The 22,084-nt window shown below is 43.0% G+C and overlaps 1 protein-coding gene across 1 annotated transcript; it reads right to left on the bottom strand.

Moving 5' to 3' along the window:
* Positions 1-3,131: 3,131 nt before the first annotated feature.
* On the bottom strand, positions 3,132-20,858 carry DCT (dopachrome tautomerase). The gene is made up of 8 exons (XM_058018315.1): positions 20,558-20,858; positions 12,343-12,642; positions 10,852-10,952; positions 9,618-9,784; positions 7,794-7,973; positions 7,554-7,689; positions 5,897-6,098; positions 3,132-3,313 (listed from the first exon to the last, which is right to left on the bottom strand). The coding sequence occupies exons 1-8, from the start codon at positions 20,856-20,858 to the stop codon at positions 3,132-3,134; spliced, it is 1,569 nt and encodes a 522-aa protein (XP_057874298.1).
* Between the last annotated feature and the right edge of the window lie 1,226 nt (positions 20,859-22,084).

The raw sequence follows: 22,084 nt of genomic DNA, 5'->3' as shown, positions 1-22,084 counted from the left end.
TGTGTAATCAGGAATGTGAAGGGGAAATGTGAAGGGCAGAGGTGGTCCATGGGCACCAGCTGAGGTTATGCTTTGCACTGATTTGTAGGATGAAAATCCCAGGGTGTACTGGGCTCTGTGGAGATTTGGGATACTATGTTTTCAGCATTCTTCCCATCAGTTTAGGCATCTGTGGGAGCTTTTGAGCATCCGTCTTCATCCCAACCCAGCAGCCTCAGGACAACCTAGAGACGGTAGATATTTAGTAACACCTGCATAAAACACCAACAAAAAATGCATACTGTGTTGTTTGGGATGAATGGAATATCAAAACATGTGAAACCAACCTTTACAGTCAGACTTGTTGCAGGATTTCCTCCATCTGTTCTTTAAAGTGCCCATACTTTGTTTCCTTTCTTTTTAAGCATTTCATACAAAGATGGCCTGTGTGTCTTTCCTTCACCAAAGACGCAACTTTTCTTGGTTGCTAGCACAATACTGTACATTTTTAAAAGGGAGGAAAAGAGCTTTCGGGTGTCACCAGTAATATTCCAGTAAGCCACGAGAGGGCAGGTTGTGCTCTCGATACAGCTGCAGATTTTTATACGCAGCTGTAAAGTCCCCTCACATTTTTAAAGCCCTAATTACCAAACTAAGCTCCAGCCAGTGAAAGGAGGAATGTATGGATCTTTGATCCTAGGAATTGTTATGTGCATAGCATCACAATGGTTTGTTATGTGCATAGCATCACAATCTAATGGTTTCATTGCTCTTCTTCTGGAAAGGAAAACACCTTTCCACTCAGTTTACTTGTGAGACAGGAACAACTCTCCTTTGCTTTACCCACAGGCTCTTAGGCAAAATGTGTTTTAACAAGTTAGGTGCTGTGCTACATTTTTTACATTTCTCCCTCTTTCTTTCCTTCCTCTACCCCACTGCCACTGTCACATGCCCATTACCAGGGCAGTTTGCAAAGCAAATCCTTGGGGCAACAGCATCCAAACTTCCAAGGTGATGAAGCTAGCTGGGCACCCTGTGAGCCCAAGGAAAATTCTCACCCACCCTTGGAAACAGAAGTCTAGAGTGCCTCGTAAATTTTGGCATCCAGATCCCACAAAGGACAAAAATGTGTCCATCTCCATCCAACAGTCATCTCTCTAACTTAGAGTTTAGCATGAACTGGTGCATTTCTAGGTTGTCCAGCCTGGAGAAGAGAAGGCTCCAGGGAGACCTTGCTGCAGCCTTTCAATACTCAAATGGGGCTTATAAGAAAAATGGATACAAAATTTTTTAATGGGACTTTTTGCAATAGGTCAAGGGGTAATGGTTTCAAACTAAAAGAGGGTCGATTTGGACTGGACACAAGGAATAAATTTATTACAATGAGGATGGTGAAACACTCTCAGAGTTTGCCCAGAGAGGTGCTGGATGCCCCATCCCTGCGAACATTCAAGATCAGGTTAAATAGGACTCTGAGCATACTAAAGATGTTCCTGCTCACTGCAGAGGAGCTGGACTAGAGGATCTGGACCCAAAGTGTTCTGGGATTCTGTATGAACACCCTTGTAGTGCTGGAAAACAGCTGACAGCTCCCTGAGAAAGGCACAGGGAGATCTCAGACCTAGTTACCTTCTGACACACATCAGGGTCAGCTAATGCAACTTGTGTGTAAGCTAGATCTCCGGAGACCTCATCTGCTGTCTTCAGCATCAGATAACACCAGTCTCTAAATAATAAAACTCCCAAAAGACAGCCTGAGTTGGGAAACAATGTACTGAGCTGTGCTGCTGTACAAAAAGTGACATCTTGGACATAATCAAGGAACAAGTGCACTGGGATACAAAACAGCAGAAATGGCAGCAGACTGCTGTCCATCTCATGGAGCAAAGGCTATCTGACCCTGTGATCAGCAAATCACAACTTTGTCTGACCCAAAAGTCTGCATTTTAAAGGTAAGTTTTGTGAGTTACACATATTCAAAGCTAAGTATATGTGAAAACCATCTTCTTTCTAGCCCACATAGGTAGTATTTAGCAGGCCTAAAAGGAATGCCAGGAAATGTTACTAACTGAATTTTTATTAAAGGCTAAAAAAGCAAAGGTTCTATAAGACTCATGACTCCACAATACACGAAGTCTGAATACTCCATTAATGAATATATCAAGCACCAAAGCTGACAGGATCTGTTCAAGATGTCATTTCTATGTAAAAAGACCTGTTCCAAGATAAAACTGGAGAACTACACAAATGGGCTTCAAATCTCTGTCTAAACAAAGAAGTATAAAGGGAATGTATAAAGGAATAGGATGTGATCTAGCAACTGCCACATCCAAACCTGATTCCCCATCTGCACACCTGAGTAATGCAAGCCATCTTAGTCTTGTTACCTTGAGTCCTGCATCCTAGACTTTGGAAATTTGGAAGTTTATGTCTAGATTCATAGAACAGTGCATCAGAGACAAAAAAGTTAAGCCCCACTATCAACTTCTGTCCAAGGTCCCTAAGACAGAGGTAAAACACAAGTGTATATCTAGGTGTCAGGGAACTCCTGATCTTAAATGTTAGGAGTTGGAGTTTTGGAGTTTACCTATTGCTGTCATCAACTTTATTGGAAATAACATACAGAATTTATCATGTTTCTGAAGTAAACTGTAACCAGGGAGTTACTATAGTATTTTGTCAAATGAAACATTTTGAACCTTAAAACAAGACTATGTTATTCAGAATATTTATTGATAACTGTAAAATAATGTATTATTCAAATATAAATGTAGAATTATTAACTTTCAGCACATCCTAATGCTGCTAAATGAAATCAAGGACATGTTGAGGTGAAAAATTATCTTGGTTATTCAAGTCAGTTTTCTCCTATTTGGATTCTCAACTGTCTTGATCTAAATCTCTAGAGGATGATTTACAAGTGTCACACACTCCAGATAACATTTAGTAATGAGAAAAAATCCAGCCTGACTTGGGCCTTTCTCATATGTACCCAGAGACTTCACGCATTACAATTCACAAGATAACGGGAAAAACCTGAATGAGAACAATTTAGTCAGCTGCCAGAGGAGTGTGCGATAAAGTCTCAGCTAAGATACCAGTAAGGCAATCAAGGTCGCTTCCTACAAGAGCAAGCAAAGAAAGAGAGGGCACTAGGCTTCTCCCATGTACTTCTTGGGGCTGAAGCTCACATTCATCAGGGGTTCAAAACCTCTTCTGTGCCTTCGGTGCTGGAAAAGCACAAGCAGCAAAACAAGCACAGCCAGAGCTACAAGTGCTCCTCCAATTGTGGATCCAACCATGACAGCCCATGCTTGGGTTTCGTCAAGGGAACCTGGAAATATGAAACAACTGAAGTGAGGACTGCACATAATTCAATTTTGCAAATTACACAGAAGACATAATAATTCCTACATGCTGATAATTACAATTACTTGTGCAGCTTAGTGACCTACTGGCCACAGGCAAAATTCAAAGCACACCACATAACTGAGACACATACCAGAGCTGGAGATGCTTCCTGCCAGAGAAGTCTACAGCTGAATTTAAACTTCAACAGTTTGTACAAAATTAACTGTTGGGAATGGAAAAGATTAACACTGACAAGACAAAAAGACCGTTCTTTCATCTAATTTGGCCAAAATTATGAATGAACTAAGAAATTCTTTCTATTGTGACATTTCAAGACAGCTGCTTCCAAGCTATTTTGGTCAACAGAAAGCCCTCAAATTTTCCTGAAGACCACAAAGCAGCCTACTGTCAAACTTTTAACTGAAACCACTACTTAGTGTGCTTCTGCTGACCAGCTCCAGATCGCATCTGCTGATTTTGAACCACTTCTGAAGAACCATTATCTCCAAAGATAATATTGCTTATTCCTATAATAACATTGCTCCACTTGACTAAATGTTTGTGTTTTCATCTGTGCTTTCAGAAGTAAAAATTGTCTTCCCTCCTTTTCTGAAGAATGCTACATATACTGAGATGGCAATAGTCACATTTGATGAAACAATCACAAAAAAAAAAAAAAACTCTGAAGAGGACTGCACATACTTAAAAGTTGTCTAGTTAAAAGTTGTCTAGATATATGGGTTAGAGGAGACAGATGGCTAAGGGAGATGTCACACTGACTATAAAAGCAACTAAAAGCTAAAAGTCTTGTGCCCCAATCTGCAGTCTTCAAAAAAGCTGAGTGCAATCATTCCAAAAATTAGTAAAGTCCCAAAATGAATTGGTTACTGCTTTATCACCTTTCAAATAAGAACCAGCAATGTATAAATATATGTTTATTTCCAATGTGATTACCTGAAGTACAATTAACAAGTCATTCTTTTAGCTGAAAGAGAAGGATTTGGATGTAAAAGCTGTATTGTCTGAACATAGGCCTTGCAGACAGGGATAGAGCTAAAAATTTATTTAGGTGTGAGTCAGAAGCCACAGAGTCACAAGCTACTCTTTTTCCTCTCTGGGTGCCTCATGCCAAAGGGGCATCCACATTTGCAAAGCAGGAGAGGGGGACAGTAATACAAAGGGAGGAAAACTTTAACTCCATAAGAGGGAAAGTTTGAATTTTCAGGTAAAATCCTGGGGACGCCCCTGAGAAAAGCATCGCAGAAGCAGCTAGCTTGCCTCCACAAATCAGGGCTCCACTGCATGAATGCAGCCTGAGGGCAAGGGTTTCAATCTTTTGCAGTCTATAGACCTTTAAGCAGTCTCCACAGATTATAAACAGAGATGTATGGTAAGCATTTAGAAGAAATTCCTGCCCGCACAGGTTAGATAAGCACCTTATGCCCCTCAAAGTAATACTGAAATGGAGAAAGAAATTACTCTGATTTAATCTTTGGAAAAGCAGCTGAAGCATGATTTTCATGCATATCGTACTCTTCTGCCTTTTACAAATATTTTAATATCTTGTTGCAAAATTTGGATTTTCTGCATAAATACTTTGCTTTCTTGCTATTTTGTCTCTGTCTCTGCTGATTTATGTCAAGGGTAATTACATATGAATAGACAAATACTAAGGAAGATCCCAGCTATGGACATGGAAAATCTTTAAAATTGGAGGTTTACAAAAAAAACCAAAAAGCACCCAGGTACGTCTCTCCAGGTAGCCAAATATTAATGTTAGGAAGTGAGCAGGTGAATAGACTAGTGTGTTTTGTGAAAAGTTCTGTCCTAGGGTGACGTTATGATGCTTGTATCCCCATACATGTGTTCTGTTTGTGCTGGATATTACGTTCTGTGCCTTCAAGACTGGCTCTGAAGAGTGAGAGTTCTGTTTTGGTTTTGTTATCAGCCACTCTCCCACGGTTGGTGGGACACACAGACGGGGCAGTACATAATGTGGCTTTTCTTGGCTTTTCGCTTTGCTCTTGTTCTTGCTTCTGCTTTGCTCCTGCTTTGCTCTTGCTCTTTGCTTCTGCTCATTAGTTAGTTTAGCTAAGCAGTCCGAATTTTCCCCTGGACTGTTTTTTCCTTTCCCTTTTTGGAACCACTCGAACCTGCTCGGGACTGGGACCTGGGAAACACCGAGAGTTTGCACCTTGTGGCTGCAGCAGCTGCCCCAGGACCGGAGGGATTGATAAGAGAGCGACCACCCCCAAGAGAGACTTTCTGAATCTGTCATCTCCTCCAGAGCGGTGAAAGAGTGGTGTCATCCGGTGTTGTTCATTTTGTGTGCTGGGGCTGCTGTGCCTGTTAAACAAACGGGTTCTTTCCACTTCTCTCCGAGGAATCTTTCCCGAACCGGTTGGGGGAGGAGCTGTGTGAGTTTGCTTTCTGGAGGGGCCCCCTTTGGAAATTCTCTACCAAATTTGCCCTAAACCAGGACAGGTTCCTCATTTGATATATGCCTGTGCCATGGCAAATGTGAGCTGCCTCATCACTTGGTCAGGAGCAGCATCCTGGGACATACCTGGCAGGTCGATAGCGTAGGTGTAGCCAAGCTGCTCCGCAGTTTGGAAGAGCTCGTCGTTGGTCACCGGAGGGAAAAACGGGACCATGTTATACAGCCGGTTGTGCCCGATGGGGGCCAGCTCCTCGGGCCAAGCGTTGTCAGGGGGCTTGAAACGCTTCATCCACTCATCAAAGATGGCATCAGTAAAGGAGTGCAGAACCTGCAAATCCAGGCGTGGGCACACACATTTATTAAGCTCTTTTGGAAATCAACCACCTTTAAAACACGCAACAAACACACGAGGTGGCTGGAGCTCTTGAAAGAGAGAGAAGAGGGTAATCTAGTTTATGGGATTCACAGAATGGGAAATCAGGAAAGCTCATGAGAACACTAAACTGATCTTCTGCATGGGACCTTTTGCTTTATACACACTTGGTGCTGCTTGTTCACAGTAAGACCTCTCACCAGACAGTTTAACACCAGCTGACAGCAAATGGGCAGGTTAATCACCACAGGTGAGGAGCCACTGAGCTCATTCAGGTGAATGTGCCTTTCAAAATTATTTTAATCCTTCTCATCTCTGAACAAGTATGGAAAGTTGCAGGAAATTTGACTCCATCATGCTCATTTTAGAGCATGTGCCACCAACTCCACAGCTCCAGGGGCCCATGACTTTGATCAGGGGAGTTTATAGATCTAAAACTAACTAAGACAGGAAAGTTGTTTCAGACAACTATTACAAATGTCTGAATCTAATTTCTGATGTGCTCATGTTGTTTAATTACAATCCTGGAAAGAAGTTGGAAAATATCCTATAGAAAATCTATAGAAAATAATCTTTTGTACAAAATTACAGCATAGTGAAATGAATTTCACTGAGTAAGAAAAAATCTAATGCAGGAATTAAAGAATTATTAAGGAAAAAATCTGAAGGACCACTATAAAAGTATGTGGACTAATTTCTCAAAAAAAAAAGTTGAGAACTTAAAATAAAGGTAAGAAAGAAATGTATCTACATAATATTTAGATATAATATATAAAGAATTTATATATGTAATGTAAACACTGTGGTTTAATCTAACAAAGAGGAGAATAAATTTGCATGAATTTTCCATGGGAGAAAGATGTATAAACAGAGTTAACTACTGGCTTTTGCACAATGGTGTTTATGCTGCTCATGGCAGTGCAGCACTATTTCAATGCACCACTGAAATAATATTCTATTTCCCAAGATACCCTGACATTAGATGGACTTCCTTTTAGCTTGTAAATTTTAAAACAAAGAAACATACCGTCAATCTACTGCTTTAAAATAACTATCCCCACTTTCACCTTACCCTGTTGCTGTAAAATAAGGTTTTATTGTTGTGTGATATAAGCCATTAGATTTAGATACTACCTAATGAAATTATTCAAGGCAGCATGACTTGGAATAGCAGCTCTTCTTCCTAGAATATTATTTTATATTTTACAAATTTACCCTGAGATCTTTTTTCTTTTTAATTCAACATTTATGCAGGTGTGGCAGTGTTCAATAAAAGATAAAGGATTCCTCTTTTTCTATTTAAAGAACTATTTCTTAGGGACTTCATTTTATTCGTTCCGCAAATCTCTTGTGAGAGAGGTGCCTTTGAGCCTCAGCCATTGTCAATCACTCTGGGGGTAAAAGACATACCACAAAGATGGGATCATTGGCAGCTGCGTGAGGGAGAGCACTGGTCCCATTCAGGAAAGAGTGAACCAAGTTATGAAGGCTCAGCATCGGCGAGTCGAGGGCTCCATCTGGTTTATCAAAGCCCTCCAGCGCATTCCTGTGGATGGGTAAAAGCACCATCAATAACCACGTTTTGCTGACAAATGTGCTCATAAAGAGCGCCAATGACCCAGCCAGCTCTAGAGGAGCCGAAGGACAAACCTGAAACTGAAACTGGAATTGCGGAAAAAGGGGGGTCTGTCGAACTCCTGCAGGGAAAGGCACCTCCTGACATCTTCCGCGGTGGGCAGCTGCTCGCTGGAGCCGCGGGGCGGCCTCCGCCGCAGGGGCCCCTCATCAGTGCCATTGCACAGCGTGACCAGGCGGTTGTAGTCGTCCAAACTGAGCGTGGAACGGGCAGAAGCACAAGGCAGGAGAAGGTGAGCCTGTTTGTTGGCTTTTTCTCATGCAGTACAAAGAGCTCTCAGCTATACATGAGGGAGCAGAGGTTTGGGATGGACACCTCCTGGGGCAGCTCAGTTCACCTCCCACAGCCTGGGAGATGAATTTATAGCAGGACTGTCACCATTGCAGGCTTTCTGTGGCCCTGCATCCTCTGTGGACCATCAGTCATTTAGACCAAGATTTACCAGGTTCATTGTCCACAGAGGATGCTTTAGAAAAAGCATTAGAAAAGCTTTAGAAAAAGAAAGCACAACTCCCGTCATGCCTTGTCCCCCCCGCCAAGGGCTTTGGAAGAATTTTTTGTCAGGCAATGTAAAACAGAGTTTTCAATTTTGAATTGACAAACTTTCACTCCTGATTATAAACTATTTTTTTTAACTCTTAACAAAAAGGAAAAAATGAAAGGAAATGTGAGGTCAGAAAATGCAAGAAATGACAGAAAACAGATTTTTTACTTGCCATCCCTCATCCACTTTAGAAGAAAAGCAAGAGCAATGCATTGCATCCTCTTTTTTCAGGGCCTTCAACAACAACCTGCTGATGCAGAGGCTATCCAGTAACTAATGGGGAGTAAACCCTTTAAACCAGGGACAGAAAGAAGGAAGAAGGAAAACAGTATAACACTGGTGAAACAAAAACATAGGTCTATTCAGTGTGAAATGAAACAGCATTTTCAGAAAGTTTTGAAGTAAACAAAAGCTCTTCTCAGTTTAACCTTGGTGAGACAAAAGTTTAGTCACTTCAAGTTTTCAAGGAAAAATCCAAAGCCCTATTTATCTTTGAGGAAAAAGTAGGGGAAAGACTTAAAGCCAGCTGGTACCTAAAGCTGGAATTTCAAATAGCTCTTTAGGTATCCAGAAAAAGAGACTATTTTGAAAAATCCTGAGCTTTTGGTACCTCTGTCTGACTAACTGCACACTGCCCCTGAGCTGAGAGAAGAATGATGTATGGGTATTGTAACCAACAGCATTTCATGTCACAGCACCCTGATCCTGCATCTGAATCCCCTGTCAAAGCCCTGCTCTCACACGAGTCAGCACATTCCCACGGGGAGCTGGCAGCAAGCTCTGGCTGGCTCTGTGCTGTTTTTCATGTGAAATCTCAGATATTTCAAAGTCAATCCGCAAACTGCATTAAATATATCAGGGTTAAAGCCTCATCCAAAACAAGGTAGCAGACTTTGCAGCTATCTCTAGCTTCCTGTATGCTAAAACAATTTTGTTTTTCTGCTGCTGAGATCAGGTGGGTGTACGTTATAGAGAAACTACACACAGGCATTTCTTTTTTAGAAAGATACTTGCCAATTGGGAAACTCTTCAGACTTTGGCAGCCATAAATTGGCTAAATCAACTAAAATTCTGTACTAGAAGAGTCATCTTTAAAAAACACACTTCCACAATATGAGAAAGTTTACACAGAACTATCTACACAAAAACTGATGGCAATTTCCAGTTTTAAAGAAGATGATCTTGGCTCCTTTCCCATCACTCACTCAAACAGAGAGAGAGCAGCCCATGCTGTCGATGCTGAATGACAGCAAGGTTTTGTCCACATGTGAGCTTGCCCTGGGTGCCCTCCTACCTGTTACAAACTACTTGCCACCGGGAGAACCTGGAGCTCAGGTTGATCAAGCCCGGGTCGTCGGGCCGCGGTGCCCCGAAGAGCTGGTCCGTGCAGATGTCACACTCATTCCTGCCGGTGGCGAAATTCCAGTAGGGCAGCGCAAAGGACTCGTTGCCCATCAGGCGCTGCAATGGACAGAAATGCATTAGGTTGGAATCAGCTCCAAAGGGAAGAGAAAGGAAGGGACTCCTTCAAGCTCTTTGACTGGACATTTCACTGAATATTCAGCTTTTCGTTCTGCATTGCAACTACCTGCTTTTCACAGTGCCGCTCCAACTCCTTCCAAAAGATTGTGGCATTAAATCAGTCTAAGCAGAGACACTGTCACTAGTTTCCCTACTGTGAGACTGCACTTCTTTTGGCCATGTTAGGCTTTCTGCCAACTCAGAGACCAAGCAGGAGAGCAGGAGCAGAAATGAATTGAGCCTTGAGCAAGTAAGAGGCTTTGAGTGATGTAAGTGGGTAATGGGTAAAATTGTGCGTGTGGTTGGCTTTCGTTCCAGAAAACTGGCCCTGGGGAGGAATCTGAACTCGTGTTAATAGGGGAGTACAGTGCATTTGATTGTGCTTGCTTGCCAGATACAATTTCACACAAGCAAGATCCTGCAGCTATTTTGATAAGCAACCATTTTCATTAGAGATCTGTAAGGCTGAAACACAGCAACACTGCCAATATAGAAGTCATGCAAATGGAAATGAGTCTGTGGTTCTGCAACTGACTCTCAGGCGCGTTAATATATATTTGTTTAAAAGGCATATTGCTAAATATATACATGTATTAAATGTATGTTATGTCACATTTAAAGGAAGTAATATTTAGAGCTGGTTTCAAAGAAATGGCATCTTCAACATTAACAATATTTGCTACCAAGTTTTACATGAAGGTGTTTCTTCAATTTTATTAATAAATCCTGTTACTTCACATCTTCTATCCTCTCTTGTGGAGATGAAGGGAAAAAAAATCTCCAATATAACACATCACTGTTTGTGGTGAGAAACCATTCAGCCCTCAGCACTCAGAAAGCACTAATTTCACTTAAAACAAAACAAAACAAATTATCAATGAGCAAATACTCCTGGGAGTTTGGGTGAGAAACTATCCTAGGAGGTAGCTTACCCTTGGCTGGCTCAACAAAGTGACAGAGCAAAAGGGAGAAGCTGTGCAAGGAAAAGAAAAGGCTGTTCAACTAACCTGCAGTTCCCTCTCCAGCCACAGCAAGTGGTACCTATGCCAAGTAACAAAGGCAGGTCCTTGGTGGGAGAAATCAATACCTTTGAAGGGGCGGCCAGGACCTACAAAGGGAAGATAAAAATAGCATTTAGGCATCAAACAAGGCTGGAGAGAAAGACAGCACTTCCTTCCAGCCTGGAGTGGAGTTAAACAAGAACCTTCAGCTCTGCATCTTTAAAAAGAGTGAACACATCAGAAGCTACATCACATAAGCTTACTTGGGACAAGTGAAACAAACTCCTCTGTGGATATTTGCTTCAATGCTTATCAAAACTTCACATTCCCTAAAAAGCTGGATATTGTGAAGATTTCTTCTCACTTTGGTGGATTTTGATTTTTAAAAGCTATTTTACTTTCTAAAACCCTATTTCCTGGCTAATATGTGCATTACCTCATTCTCTTGCTCAGCTGCAAGACTTACACCATACATCTATCAAGAGAACCTCAGCATTTTCCATGCCAATAGTAATCCTGAATCCTTTGCCAAATTTCTTCAAATTCTGCTTGTTATTTCTTGCATAGTGCTTTTGCTGGGTGAGAAGTGAGAGGCTTCAAACCACGTATGGATTTGTTTATCACTGTAGAAACCTTCAACCCATATATGCATTTATATGCACCATTGCAGCAGCACTAGAAGTTTCCCCTTTCCCTTTCCACATCTCTGTCCTGTCCCCTGAAGAGCCTTTGCTCCTGCTAGGCCAGAGGCTGCCTCCTTCAGCCCTGTAAAAGTGAGCTGTGTCAGAGGGGCAAACTGGATGATTCCCACTGCAGTCACCCTTCAGCAAGGAGATAGATATGGGCTGCTCAGCTTGCACATGGGACTGCCAGGTAGAAAAGCCATACTGGTTGGTGCACCTCCTACAAGTAGGCTTTGTGAAATGGGGCTGGTATAGGTACTTCTGTCTAGAAAAGCAGTGAGGCCTAGGAATCTGAATTTGGGAGCAAGCATGGGGTTAGATACCCAAACCTCTAAGCTAAGTTTTGAAAGGTTACTGTGGTTAGTCAGGGAAATCCCACCCTTGGTGGGGACTTGGTGACTTGCTGAAAGCCACAGAAAGCATTAGCCCTCTGGTCCTAAAAATCTCTGCATGGCCTGTGCCTTCACCACTGCAGACCCCCTTTCCTACCTTGTCCTATGGATTGGGAACATCTTTTTGAAGTCAGTCGCTGCCTGACCACACTTCAGTTCACTCAGGTAAAGATTCTGCAGTGCTCCCTGTCAGACTGAAGATGCACCAGGAGTGCAACTTGTGTGCTCCAGCTGCCAGGGGGTGTGGGGACCAGACCATGGCAGGTCCAAAGGACACCTCCCTTGAGTACTGATGGCCACCAGCTTCTCACCACCAAATTTCACTCCACAGCTCACTGCCTGCTACTGGAACCCTTGTTCAGCAGTGGCATTTTCACCCTTTTCTTTACCTGCAGAGCCCATTGGAAAAGAAAAGCACTCACCCAAGAGCGTGTCTCTGACTGAGTAGTAATGAAGCCAGACAAAGTAGTTATAGATACTGCAGTTGGCAATCTGTGGTTCATCTCCACTTGGACCAAGCAGACTTCTCCAGTGCTGAGTCGCAATGACATAGTCCGGGTGAATGGTTGTCTTGGCACGGTCTAGAGCATCAAAGAACTGCTCTCTCTCCTCTGCTGTCAGGGAGTGGATGTCCTTCCTGACAACTGCTGGCTTCCTCCTGTTGCATTCGGGGCCGGTCCAGCCAAACTTGCATTCACCACAGTTGTACCCACCAAAGTTTCCTGGATCGAGAGGGAACAATCAGTCATGACATTATGAATCAGGGAAAACTAGCAGTGCAATGCAGAAGAATGACGAATTAGTGCTCTTCTTCCCCAGAGATGCCAGTTCCTGGAAAGGACAGCAGCCGAGCAGACTTGTGGCTTTGCCAATTGACTAACCAGAATGATGACTGGCTCGATTCCCAGAGCCACAGCAGAGCCAAGAATCACAGTCAGCCAGCTGGGGAAGTGCTGGGTAATGGGCTTGACGCCCTGAGGTGCTCAGAGCTCTGCAAAGCCCTCAGGCACGTGAGGACTCTGGCTGAACAGAGAGCTGAGCAATTGAGGTTAAGCTGGTGATGAAGTGCTTTGCTCGACTGGCTTTCAAGCACTCCTCTACTTCCAGGATCAAACCCAAAACAGGGTCAGTTCACATGGATCCTTAAGCACAGAAAAAAAAAATCCCTAAACAAAACAGTTCTATTAAGAACAGAACTTATGTGAAACTAGTGCCTCTTAACAGTGTATCTGGGGCCCAGCACAAACCAAGAAAAGCACCAGGGTTGCTGCTGGTCACGCTTTAAGCATTATTAAATAGTGCTGCAATAACAGCCTGTGAAGCACTGCAGTAGTGTCATTCCCTGCTGGCATCACTCCTAAGGCAAGTAATCAGGCCTGCTCTAGGATATTAGCTCAGACTCTCTGATGAGATGGGAGAGCCCAGGAAAGCAGAGCTTGCTTTAAGTGTGGCCTCTTGCAAGCTGTGGCAGACAGCTGGCAGCAGCAGGAAGGCCCTACTGGATCTTGCTCCCCCGTTTCTGGGGGAGCCAGGGAACAACCAGCCATTCCTGCAGTACACACCTGCCCCCTGCCTGTGCGCTGGCAGGCTGCAGCACTGTGGGACACGGGGCACTCCTGCCAGGGACAGAGGGAGCAGATGGCAACAGGGCTCTCCACACTGCTATCAAAAATCTGCACTGACTCTTTAACCTGTTCTCAACCTCCCCCCGCAACTCCCCACACACCCATTCCACAACAACCATGACAACTGTTTTCCAAAATGCCACAGAATCTCACTGCTCACCACACATATTGGTGCTGAACTAACATGGGGATGAGGAAGTGACTTATGAAATGTTCCCAGATGGGCAGATGTCTTCAGGCTGTAGGCATTAGCCTATGACCAGAAGAGCAATTAACATTAAAGCAAGATTTCAGATTGTTGGGGGTTACAGGGCTTATTATCAAATTCAAGATTACAAGGGCTGTTACCAACAGGGCTCTGAAGCTTATGTCTGACTTTTAGGGTAAGAGCTGCTGAAATGTAAACATCTGTGGCAGACTCCTGTGAGACCTGCCAAGAATATGTGGGGGTTCTTACTGCAGAGTTTGGACCAAATGTAAGTTGGTTATGGTTGCTTCAGAGCCCCTGAGATCTCTAAGTTTACATGAAGCTGAGGATCAGTGCTCAGTTTGGGGACCACAAGCATGAAGGCTCCAATGAGATTTTGGATCATGCACATCCCAATGGCGTCCCATGAGGGCATTCTCCAGATATATGGCTTACATTTTGTCATGAAGCAAGCAGAAGCAGCTGGATTCAGCTGCCATATTCCAACTGTGAGGGAAGGCACCCAAAGCCAGGGGTCTGCACTGGCTAAAGGGGATGAAGATGTACACCAGATAAAGCAAGTAGGTTACAGTTATGTGAAACAAAGCAGATTGTGTGGATCATATGGATATGGGCGGGTGAGCAACATGGAAGATTTATTTGATCACAGTATCCTCAGGGTCCCATCAGAACAGCACAATTACTGCTATCAACTCAGTGTACTCCGCTATCTGTGCCTTGTTCATTCTTCATGACTCAGCCTAACTACTACATAGCTAGTCCCATCACATACTCCAGCCTGAACTGGCCAGATGACAAATATCAAGAATATCTTGCAACATTGCCGAATTAGGCCATGTGTACTGCTCAAGTTCCAATCATGGACCACGAACTTTTGGAAAGTACCTGTTGGCCCCCTCACACTCAGGTACAATTCAATCCTTAAAAGGAGGAAAAAGCAGGAATTAACCATGAAAAGATCTGTCAATAACCCCTTTTGAGACTTGCAGTTATTCCTCCAGTCATTTAAGGGACGCCTGTACTCACAATGCTGGATAAGCAACATATTGAAATACATCACTAACAGAACCAGAGGCAGTGCAGGACCAGGTTTGTGCTGTCTGGGTTGGTACCAGAACAAGACACTCGCAGTGACTTGTTGAGGCTCTGATGGTGCCTATTCCTCTCTCAGGAAGGGCCCTTTGAATCTGCAGGTCTTGATGCCTAAAATAATTTTATCAGACAATATCTGTATTTTAGGTATACTCTATGAACCTCCTCAGGCTCTGACAAGAAATTTGCAAAAGCTTGTAATGATGAATTATCTTCATGGGAAGATAATTTTTTCCAAAGCTTTTTTCCAACTGTATCTGGAGCCAGGTGGGCCAATGACTTGTCACCTGTTTCCCTTGGGCAGGTGCTAATTATACCCAATTGATGCTCTGCAGGATTTTCTCCCTTAACCATCCTATCTATGAAGGAATCCAAGGGTTCCATTCTTTCCATCACTTCCTCAGTCACTTTTCAATGGGACATGAGCTTTTACTAAGTGAGGATAACTGCAGTGGAGATTTGCAAACAGGAGACAATTTCCAGGCAAAGTGGTATTTCACACTGCAATATTTATGCCAATTGTGTTGAACAATTTTGTCACGTCCTCAGGTCTATTTGGCAATGTTCCATTGTCAGAAACACACAAAACCACAAAACTTAATTATATCAAAACTTGCTTTTTGTCATTTTCTTTCAACATGCTCCATGCATCACAGGACTGTCGCTATGCGGCAGCTGAAATGGCAAGAAAATGATGGAGGTCTGTGGGATTTCCCATAATTCAAAGAGAAATTACTGCAGTAATCAGACCCAGCTTTTTTATGACCCACCCAAACCATTTTTTCAACATTTATTTCTAAAGCTCTCCCAGGCCACTGAACTGGAAATTATGCATTACTGTTTCCAGAAAGTTCACTCACTGCCATGTGCACTTCCCACATGACAGCATTGTGAAATGCTGGTCTCTTACAATTTAACTTCCCTGTCTGCTATGCTAGTGATGGTGGACTCCAATGGTACAGCTCTACAAGAGCAGGGAAAATAGCCTCCTGATAGCAGGATATAGTGCTCAGTAGATATTTTCAGTAAGGCAGTGAGACCCTTTCAAGATCCTTTTGCACACAGGAACTCTAGGAACATGCAAGGATTCATGCCTTAGCATCTTTTCACCTTCGGTGATTAACACATAGGAACTCAGTGCACAACCCTCCTGAAGCTCTGCCAGGGACAAAGGGACAACAGAGATTCTTATCATCTCTTGTGGTTTCCAGAGAATATAGCCTGGGAGGTCATTCTGGTACACAGGAAGGAGATCTTATCACTGTTGGATGCTCCCAGCTTGTTCCACTGTTTCCAGGAATGTCCACTGTCAAAATATCATCTGTGTGTTCTCCATTAACCCTTATGTCTGGAGATAGGATCACATGCCTGGAGAGCTGCCTTCTTCTGTACCCAATCTCAGCAACACTTAAAGTGCACTTACTCAGTCAAGACTGTTTCTGTAGGCACTATGGCCATGCTGCTTCTCCCACTGGGTCAATCCATGGGCATGGCACTGACAAAAATACACTTCTTATGACCTGACATACACATACACATCACTGTTGTATGCTAACACCAGTCACGACACACCACTGTTGCTGTATCTCAAGCCTGGGGGTTGCCTGAGCTCATGGATTTTCTGCTTCATAACATATGGCTGGCCTTAAGTCACCAAGCATAACACAAATTAATAACTCCATCAACTCAGTGTAATTTTTTTCAGTAAAAATGCACCCACTCAACACTTACCATCTTCTGCCTTGTTTTAGTGCACCAAGATGACACCCAGGCAGCTGCCATGCCTCTTCCTTCTCTAGAGACCAGTTTTAATGCCCATCATTTATGGGATGGGGAGAAAGGACTCCCTTTCAGACTTCTTTAGCTATTGCACTGAAACAGGAGTAACATTAAATTTGAAACACCTGCATACTGCAATTTCTCAAGGCTGGGATCAGGACTGCTACCATGTGGGACAAATGGTTAGCTCTTCTCTCCTTTCTAGCTCTTCATTTGGGCACTCTCACAGGCTGCATGATGTGGAAGATCTGTACCTACACTGGATTTAATAGGGTCATCAAGGCATGGCTATAATTTAGTACTACCCCACAGGCACATTACTCTACAACAAATAAATTAAATGTATTTTATAACTACTTCAAAAGCCCAATTTTTACCTCATGGGTTAGCCATCATATCAGCTACACCGCTTAACTGATAATTTGATTACAGCTAAAGAATAGATGTAAATCATCTGTCCCCAGCTTGAATGTATTGCACAGGAATTCAAAAGGATTTTTTTTTTTCTCAAAAAGTTTCTATTAAAAATAGAGTAATGTTCAGCACATGCCCATATGTAAACCTTAGAAAGTGGAAGCAGAAAAAAAAAATTATAATTATGTTTAATTCCTCAGTGAACTCAAACTACGTCATTGTTTAATCACAGTCACAATCTGTACTAGCCACCACATGACTGCAGTGGTTTTTCACAATAGTCTTCTGTACTGAGTTTTTAAAATGCTATACCAGATCTGTATATCTATCTACTGCTATCCCAGCAGTACAATGTTATCGTTTAGAACTCAAAATAGCATTTAATTCCCAAGTCTTCTAAAATAGTTTTCTTCTAAACTAAATTTAACTATCTCACTGAAACACTGCTTTGTAGTGTTAACACTTACAAGTCCCAAAATTCAAGGTTGGACTCACGTATCCATCCCTTGGTCTAATTGAACACATACACCTTCTTGAAAACAAATGAGCACGTTCCCCTTCACACGTACTGCACACTGTCAGGATCTGTCAGGTCATTTCAGTTTAAGAATTTATATAGATTGAATAATATGAGGGGCACCCAAACCAATTGTAGAACACATTCAATGTATTCAAAACTGAAATTAGTCAAGAACTAAAAATTCTTTGCTACCTTCCAACTACATTCATGCCATAACCCCATATCTTTTTACAGAGATTATATTTTTGCTGCAAACAACACATGGAAGGAAACGTGCAGCATCCTGATGACAAACCTGCAATTGCTTGTTGACCATGGCCCAGGGCACAAAAAGTGGGAAGCAAAGCTGGAGCTTTCTTTTGTTCTAATCCTGTTCTATTTGTCCTCAATTAAAGAAAAACTCATGCATATTATCTGGTGAAGCCTAAAAATGGGGGGGAAAAATCTGATCCCATTATAGCCATTCGTCTACATTTGTGTTTGGGATCTTCTTTTTTCTTTTTGGTTTGTTAGGCTGTTTGGGAGGAAGGGGGGTCCATAAATATTCAGTACCCAGACCTGGATAAATTTGATGCTAATGTATTTTTCCTCAGTGAACAGCTTCAACAAATGGAAAAATTTTCTGTTTCTTTTCTCCTTAGATACTAAGATTTTAGCAAAAAGCAAAATTTATTGTGAAAACTCCAGAATCCCACCATTGGAAAATCTCAGCCCCTGTTCCTTACCATTCCTCCAGTTTCCTTACCATATAGCCATCAGCTATGTGACAAGTTCAGTTGGCACTGTTTAACCAAATAATCAGCTACATGGTTGTAGGATTTCCCATAGCTGATCATTCTAAACTATAAAGATGGAACACAGCAGTTTAATTTGTTAAAGTGCTAGAAAGAGCCTTGGTGGGGTTGGAGTTTGCACAATCCAGGAACCATTCCAGGCAGGCAGTTTGCAGCTTGGAAGATAAGACACCGTATTAGCAGAAATATGTGCTGTTCCATGCCCCTTTGAATGGGCATATTTAATTCCTGTTACCCCGTGTTACCCAGCATTATGTTACACAGGCAGCATAGCTCTGGATGCCTAATAAATACCACATCATGCCACTTACAGCTGGTGTGCAGACAACCAACCAGTTTATTAAACTAAGTGGAAAAAAACCACAAAAACCCCCTAATAGACTAGGAGACATGATCACCAGCATTGTAAAAGCATCAGACCTAATTCAAATCCCACACAGCTGTGAACTTCTTAGCATTCCCCCAGAAATGTTTTGTGTACAGCATCAAGCAGAGTACAGCCTAGGAAAACTTTCTGAAAATCACGCTTAAGGATGCATTTCACTTGCTGTTTTATCACTGGTATATTTAGATTTTTTTAAAAACTGCAAGGAGAAAGAGGAATCCAAGGGATTTAAGGAGCCAAGGGGAGCAGCCAGCTCAGAAGAAGCAAAGCTGAAGGAAAGGACACTACATTCTGCTCACATAACTTGGAATCCAGTCCTGCAAATATCAAATACCAGTGCTTATCTCTACCTGGACAAGCAAATTAATGTCTGCCTGTGCAGAGCATGTCTGCCTCCAATGCTCTTCAATTTACTCCCAGATTTTGATGCTTTAATGAATTTAACTGAATAAATATTGATGTATGCCAATGTGCTCCAGTGTTCTTGAGACCCAGGATCTGTGTCTGTATGTGACACCTGACTTAAGTTTTGGAGGTATATAAGAACCTTTAAAAAAAAAACGTGCCTCCAATTTCTTTTTGTTTGCAAACCATCTTGAAAAGTCCTTTTGCACAAGCATTTGAAATCCAGTCAAAGAAAGAGATAAAAATTGATGTATACTATTAAGTCTGTTGTTATTTTTTTGAGGAGTTTTGGTAACACCATGAATCCATTTAAGTCATCTGCCACTACCTTTCTGTTTCCAGTTGATAACTGCACTGGAAAATTTAACCTCTTTGGCTGAAATTCTCTGCAGTGCTGCCTTCCCAGATTGATCTGGGCTTTCTTGGTGGTGTGAGCTGAGCTATACATTTCAGATAAAACAATTCAGCTCGGTCTAAGAATCAGGCTGATGCAGAGCAGTTTATTCTTCTCATGTTAGAAAATTCAAACAACTTGATGTTTTCAACAAGAAATCCCAAGTTTCATTTGAAATGTGCCTAGAAAGAGATTTCAGTGCCTGGGATGTGCCTTTTGTCCTACTAGTGGTGCCATCTCCTGCCCGCCCTGCACAGAAGTCTGGGCTGAGGTGCAGTTCCTGCTCATTTTAACCCCTCTTCAGCCAGGGCTGCTGCTGAGAAAAGGTCCTGTCACCTTATTGTGCCCTGAGCTCGCCTTCCTGCTCACTGCCTCCTGCCAGCATTAGGGAAGTGGTTTCATTAGAATCTTATCCCTTTGGCCAGGGTGGCCTTCAAGCACATCTCCTCCCAGATCCATTTCACCTCAAGCATTCAGTGAGAAGTAGCAGCTGGAGATGAGGAGGAAAAGGATGGTATGGCCTCTTTGGTGGTTGCACAGACACATTTTGGATCAGTGGAAGACATAAATTTAGTTAACAAACCTGGAAATACCCTAGCCTGACATGGAGAGACTTTTAGAGCACAGGGCTATGTCATGCTGCAAAGTACTTGTCCACGTGAAATAAAGCTTCACACAATGCACGGTGATCCAGGTTCAGTGCACTGTGAGCAGCAGTGATAGAGGTTTGAAAGCAGCACTGAAGGGTCCAAAACCCTGTGGAGAAAGGGGACTGCTGGCTACAGGGACAGCTCCATGGGCAAAGAGGAAAACACAAAATGTTCACATGAGAGAAAATACTTCTTTGACCCTGATGCTCTGAAGAAGTACTAACAGTATCATGAATATGGAAGAACTTTTCAGATAATAGTAATATTTGAAGCCTTCTTGATGCCTTATACCACCAGGAATGTCTCTGGCCTTTGGAGCAAGGTTAGCAGACCCCTCCATCCCCACCCCCTCCCCCCAGCACCCATCTCACCTGTGCAGTGACAGCTGCGGTTGAAGAACTTGAGGGGCCACCGTTCACGGTCATCCACATTTTGGAGAGTGTAGGGGCCACTCCAGGGCTGAGTGTCTGCCTGCACCCCCTCACACTGTCCCCTGCCCTGCAGGGACCCGCAGATATTGCCTGGCTCTGTCCCCAGGGGCGGGCAGCAGCGTTTCAGGCGAAGGGCTTCCACCGTCATGCAGGCACGGGGAAACTGTGCCTGTGCCTGTGGGGGACAGCAGCAGCTCAGGTAGCCCAGCCCAGCCCAGAAAAGCAACCTCAGGGCTCCCATTACTGCTGCCTGAAGGCTGTGCCTCCCTGCTGGACCTGGCTGCAAAGAGCAGGGAGATGTGGGACAACTGTGGGACAACCTGGCCTCACCACAGCTCCATGCCCCAGCCAACCAGGATAATAACCCTTGATGCTGAGGATGCTGGTGCTGGGTGTTTGTTTAATCCCAGCCTCTAATTGCCTCAAATGCAGCTCAAAAATGGGTGCTTTGACTCTGTGGTGCCTGCCCAGCAGCCACAGCTTTGAGCAGGGTTTATATAGAGGTTGGGAGAAGCCCTCATTAGAGGGATTAGCACGGCACAAATCCTCGTGTTTTGCACATGACATCAAGGGCAGAAAAAATGCCAGTGTGAAAGCAAGGTTCTGGCAGCTTGTCAGGAGAGTGAATGCCTCAGATTTATTTCTCCAAGTCTTTTATGAGCTTTGAGAAATTGATGGTGTTGTTTTAGCTGAGGTGGCTGGAGAAACACATTTATTCTTTTAATCAAAACCCTGTAAACAGATGATAAATAAAAGAGGAAACCTCTTCTCTTTTATTTAATTCACTGCAAGATAATACTTTCCATTAAAGCAGTAGCAGTGGAAAACTAACTGGAAGCACAGAGGACAGAGATGTACCATTAACAAAAATTAATAAATGTGGTAATTTGTGGTAAATTTGGGGTGGAGATTCCACCTGCCAACTGCTGAACTTCAGCGCTTGCACTAAAAACATCTGAGTGGCAAGTGGGGAAGGGTTTGCTTCCTAATAGCCTTTTTGCATGCAAAATTAATTATTTAATTGTTTTAAAGAGTGAATGGTCCTTATTTGCTCTCTAATCCTTTCCCCATCATTACACCAGAGGTGGTTGTAGAGGTGGTCTGGCTGTTAGACTTTCAACACTGTCACAGCTGAGCATTTATTACCCACCTGGCAGGAGCCAGTCTCTGAGATCAATACACTCACCAGACATGCACTTAAGAGGTTCTGTCCAGTACACTGACAAAAATATCCTTAAAAAGCTCCTAGTGTGCAGCAGTTCTTGCTCTCAATGCAACTCCTACAGCAATAAAATTAATAAACAAAAATAAAGTAGTGATAAGTGATTCTGTGGGTCTGAAGCAATAGCTATTAGTTCAGGTACACCATAGTAAATGAAAACTGGCAACTCCCCCTGCTTCACTGAAAGCTTTCACTACCTTCCCCCTCCACCTTCCCCAGCTCTGTTGTTTAGGCATTTTTAGAAG

The sequence above is a fragment of the Melospiza georgiana genome, chromosome 2 (genome assembly GCF_028018845.1).
Source record: "Melospiza georgiana isolate bMelGeo1 chromosome 2, bMelGeo1.pri, whole genome shotgun sequence".
In the NCBI taxonomy this organism is placed as follows: domain Eukaryota; kingdom Metazoa; phylum Chordata; class Aves; order Passeriformes; family Passerellidae; genus Melospiza; species Melospiza georgiana.
This window is presented reverse-complemented; position numbering and strand designations above follow the sequence as displayed.

Bases quoted from the DNA above. Each gene is read 5' to 3' on its own strand.
- DCT (XM_058018315.1), bottom strand. From the start codon at position 20,858: ATGGGAGCCCTGAGGTTGCTTTTCTGGGCTGGGCTGGGCTACCTGAGC. The intron at 10,953-12,342 runs GTGAGTGCTTTT...TTCCCTTTGTAG, and splicing joins AGTCAGAGACACGCTCTTGG to GTCCTGGCCGCCCCTTCAAA. The intron at 7,974-9,617 runs GTAGGAGGGCAC...TTCCACGCTCAG, and splicing joins TGGCAAGTAGTTTGTAACAG to TTTGGACGACTACAACCGCC.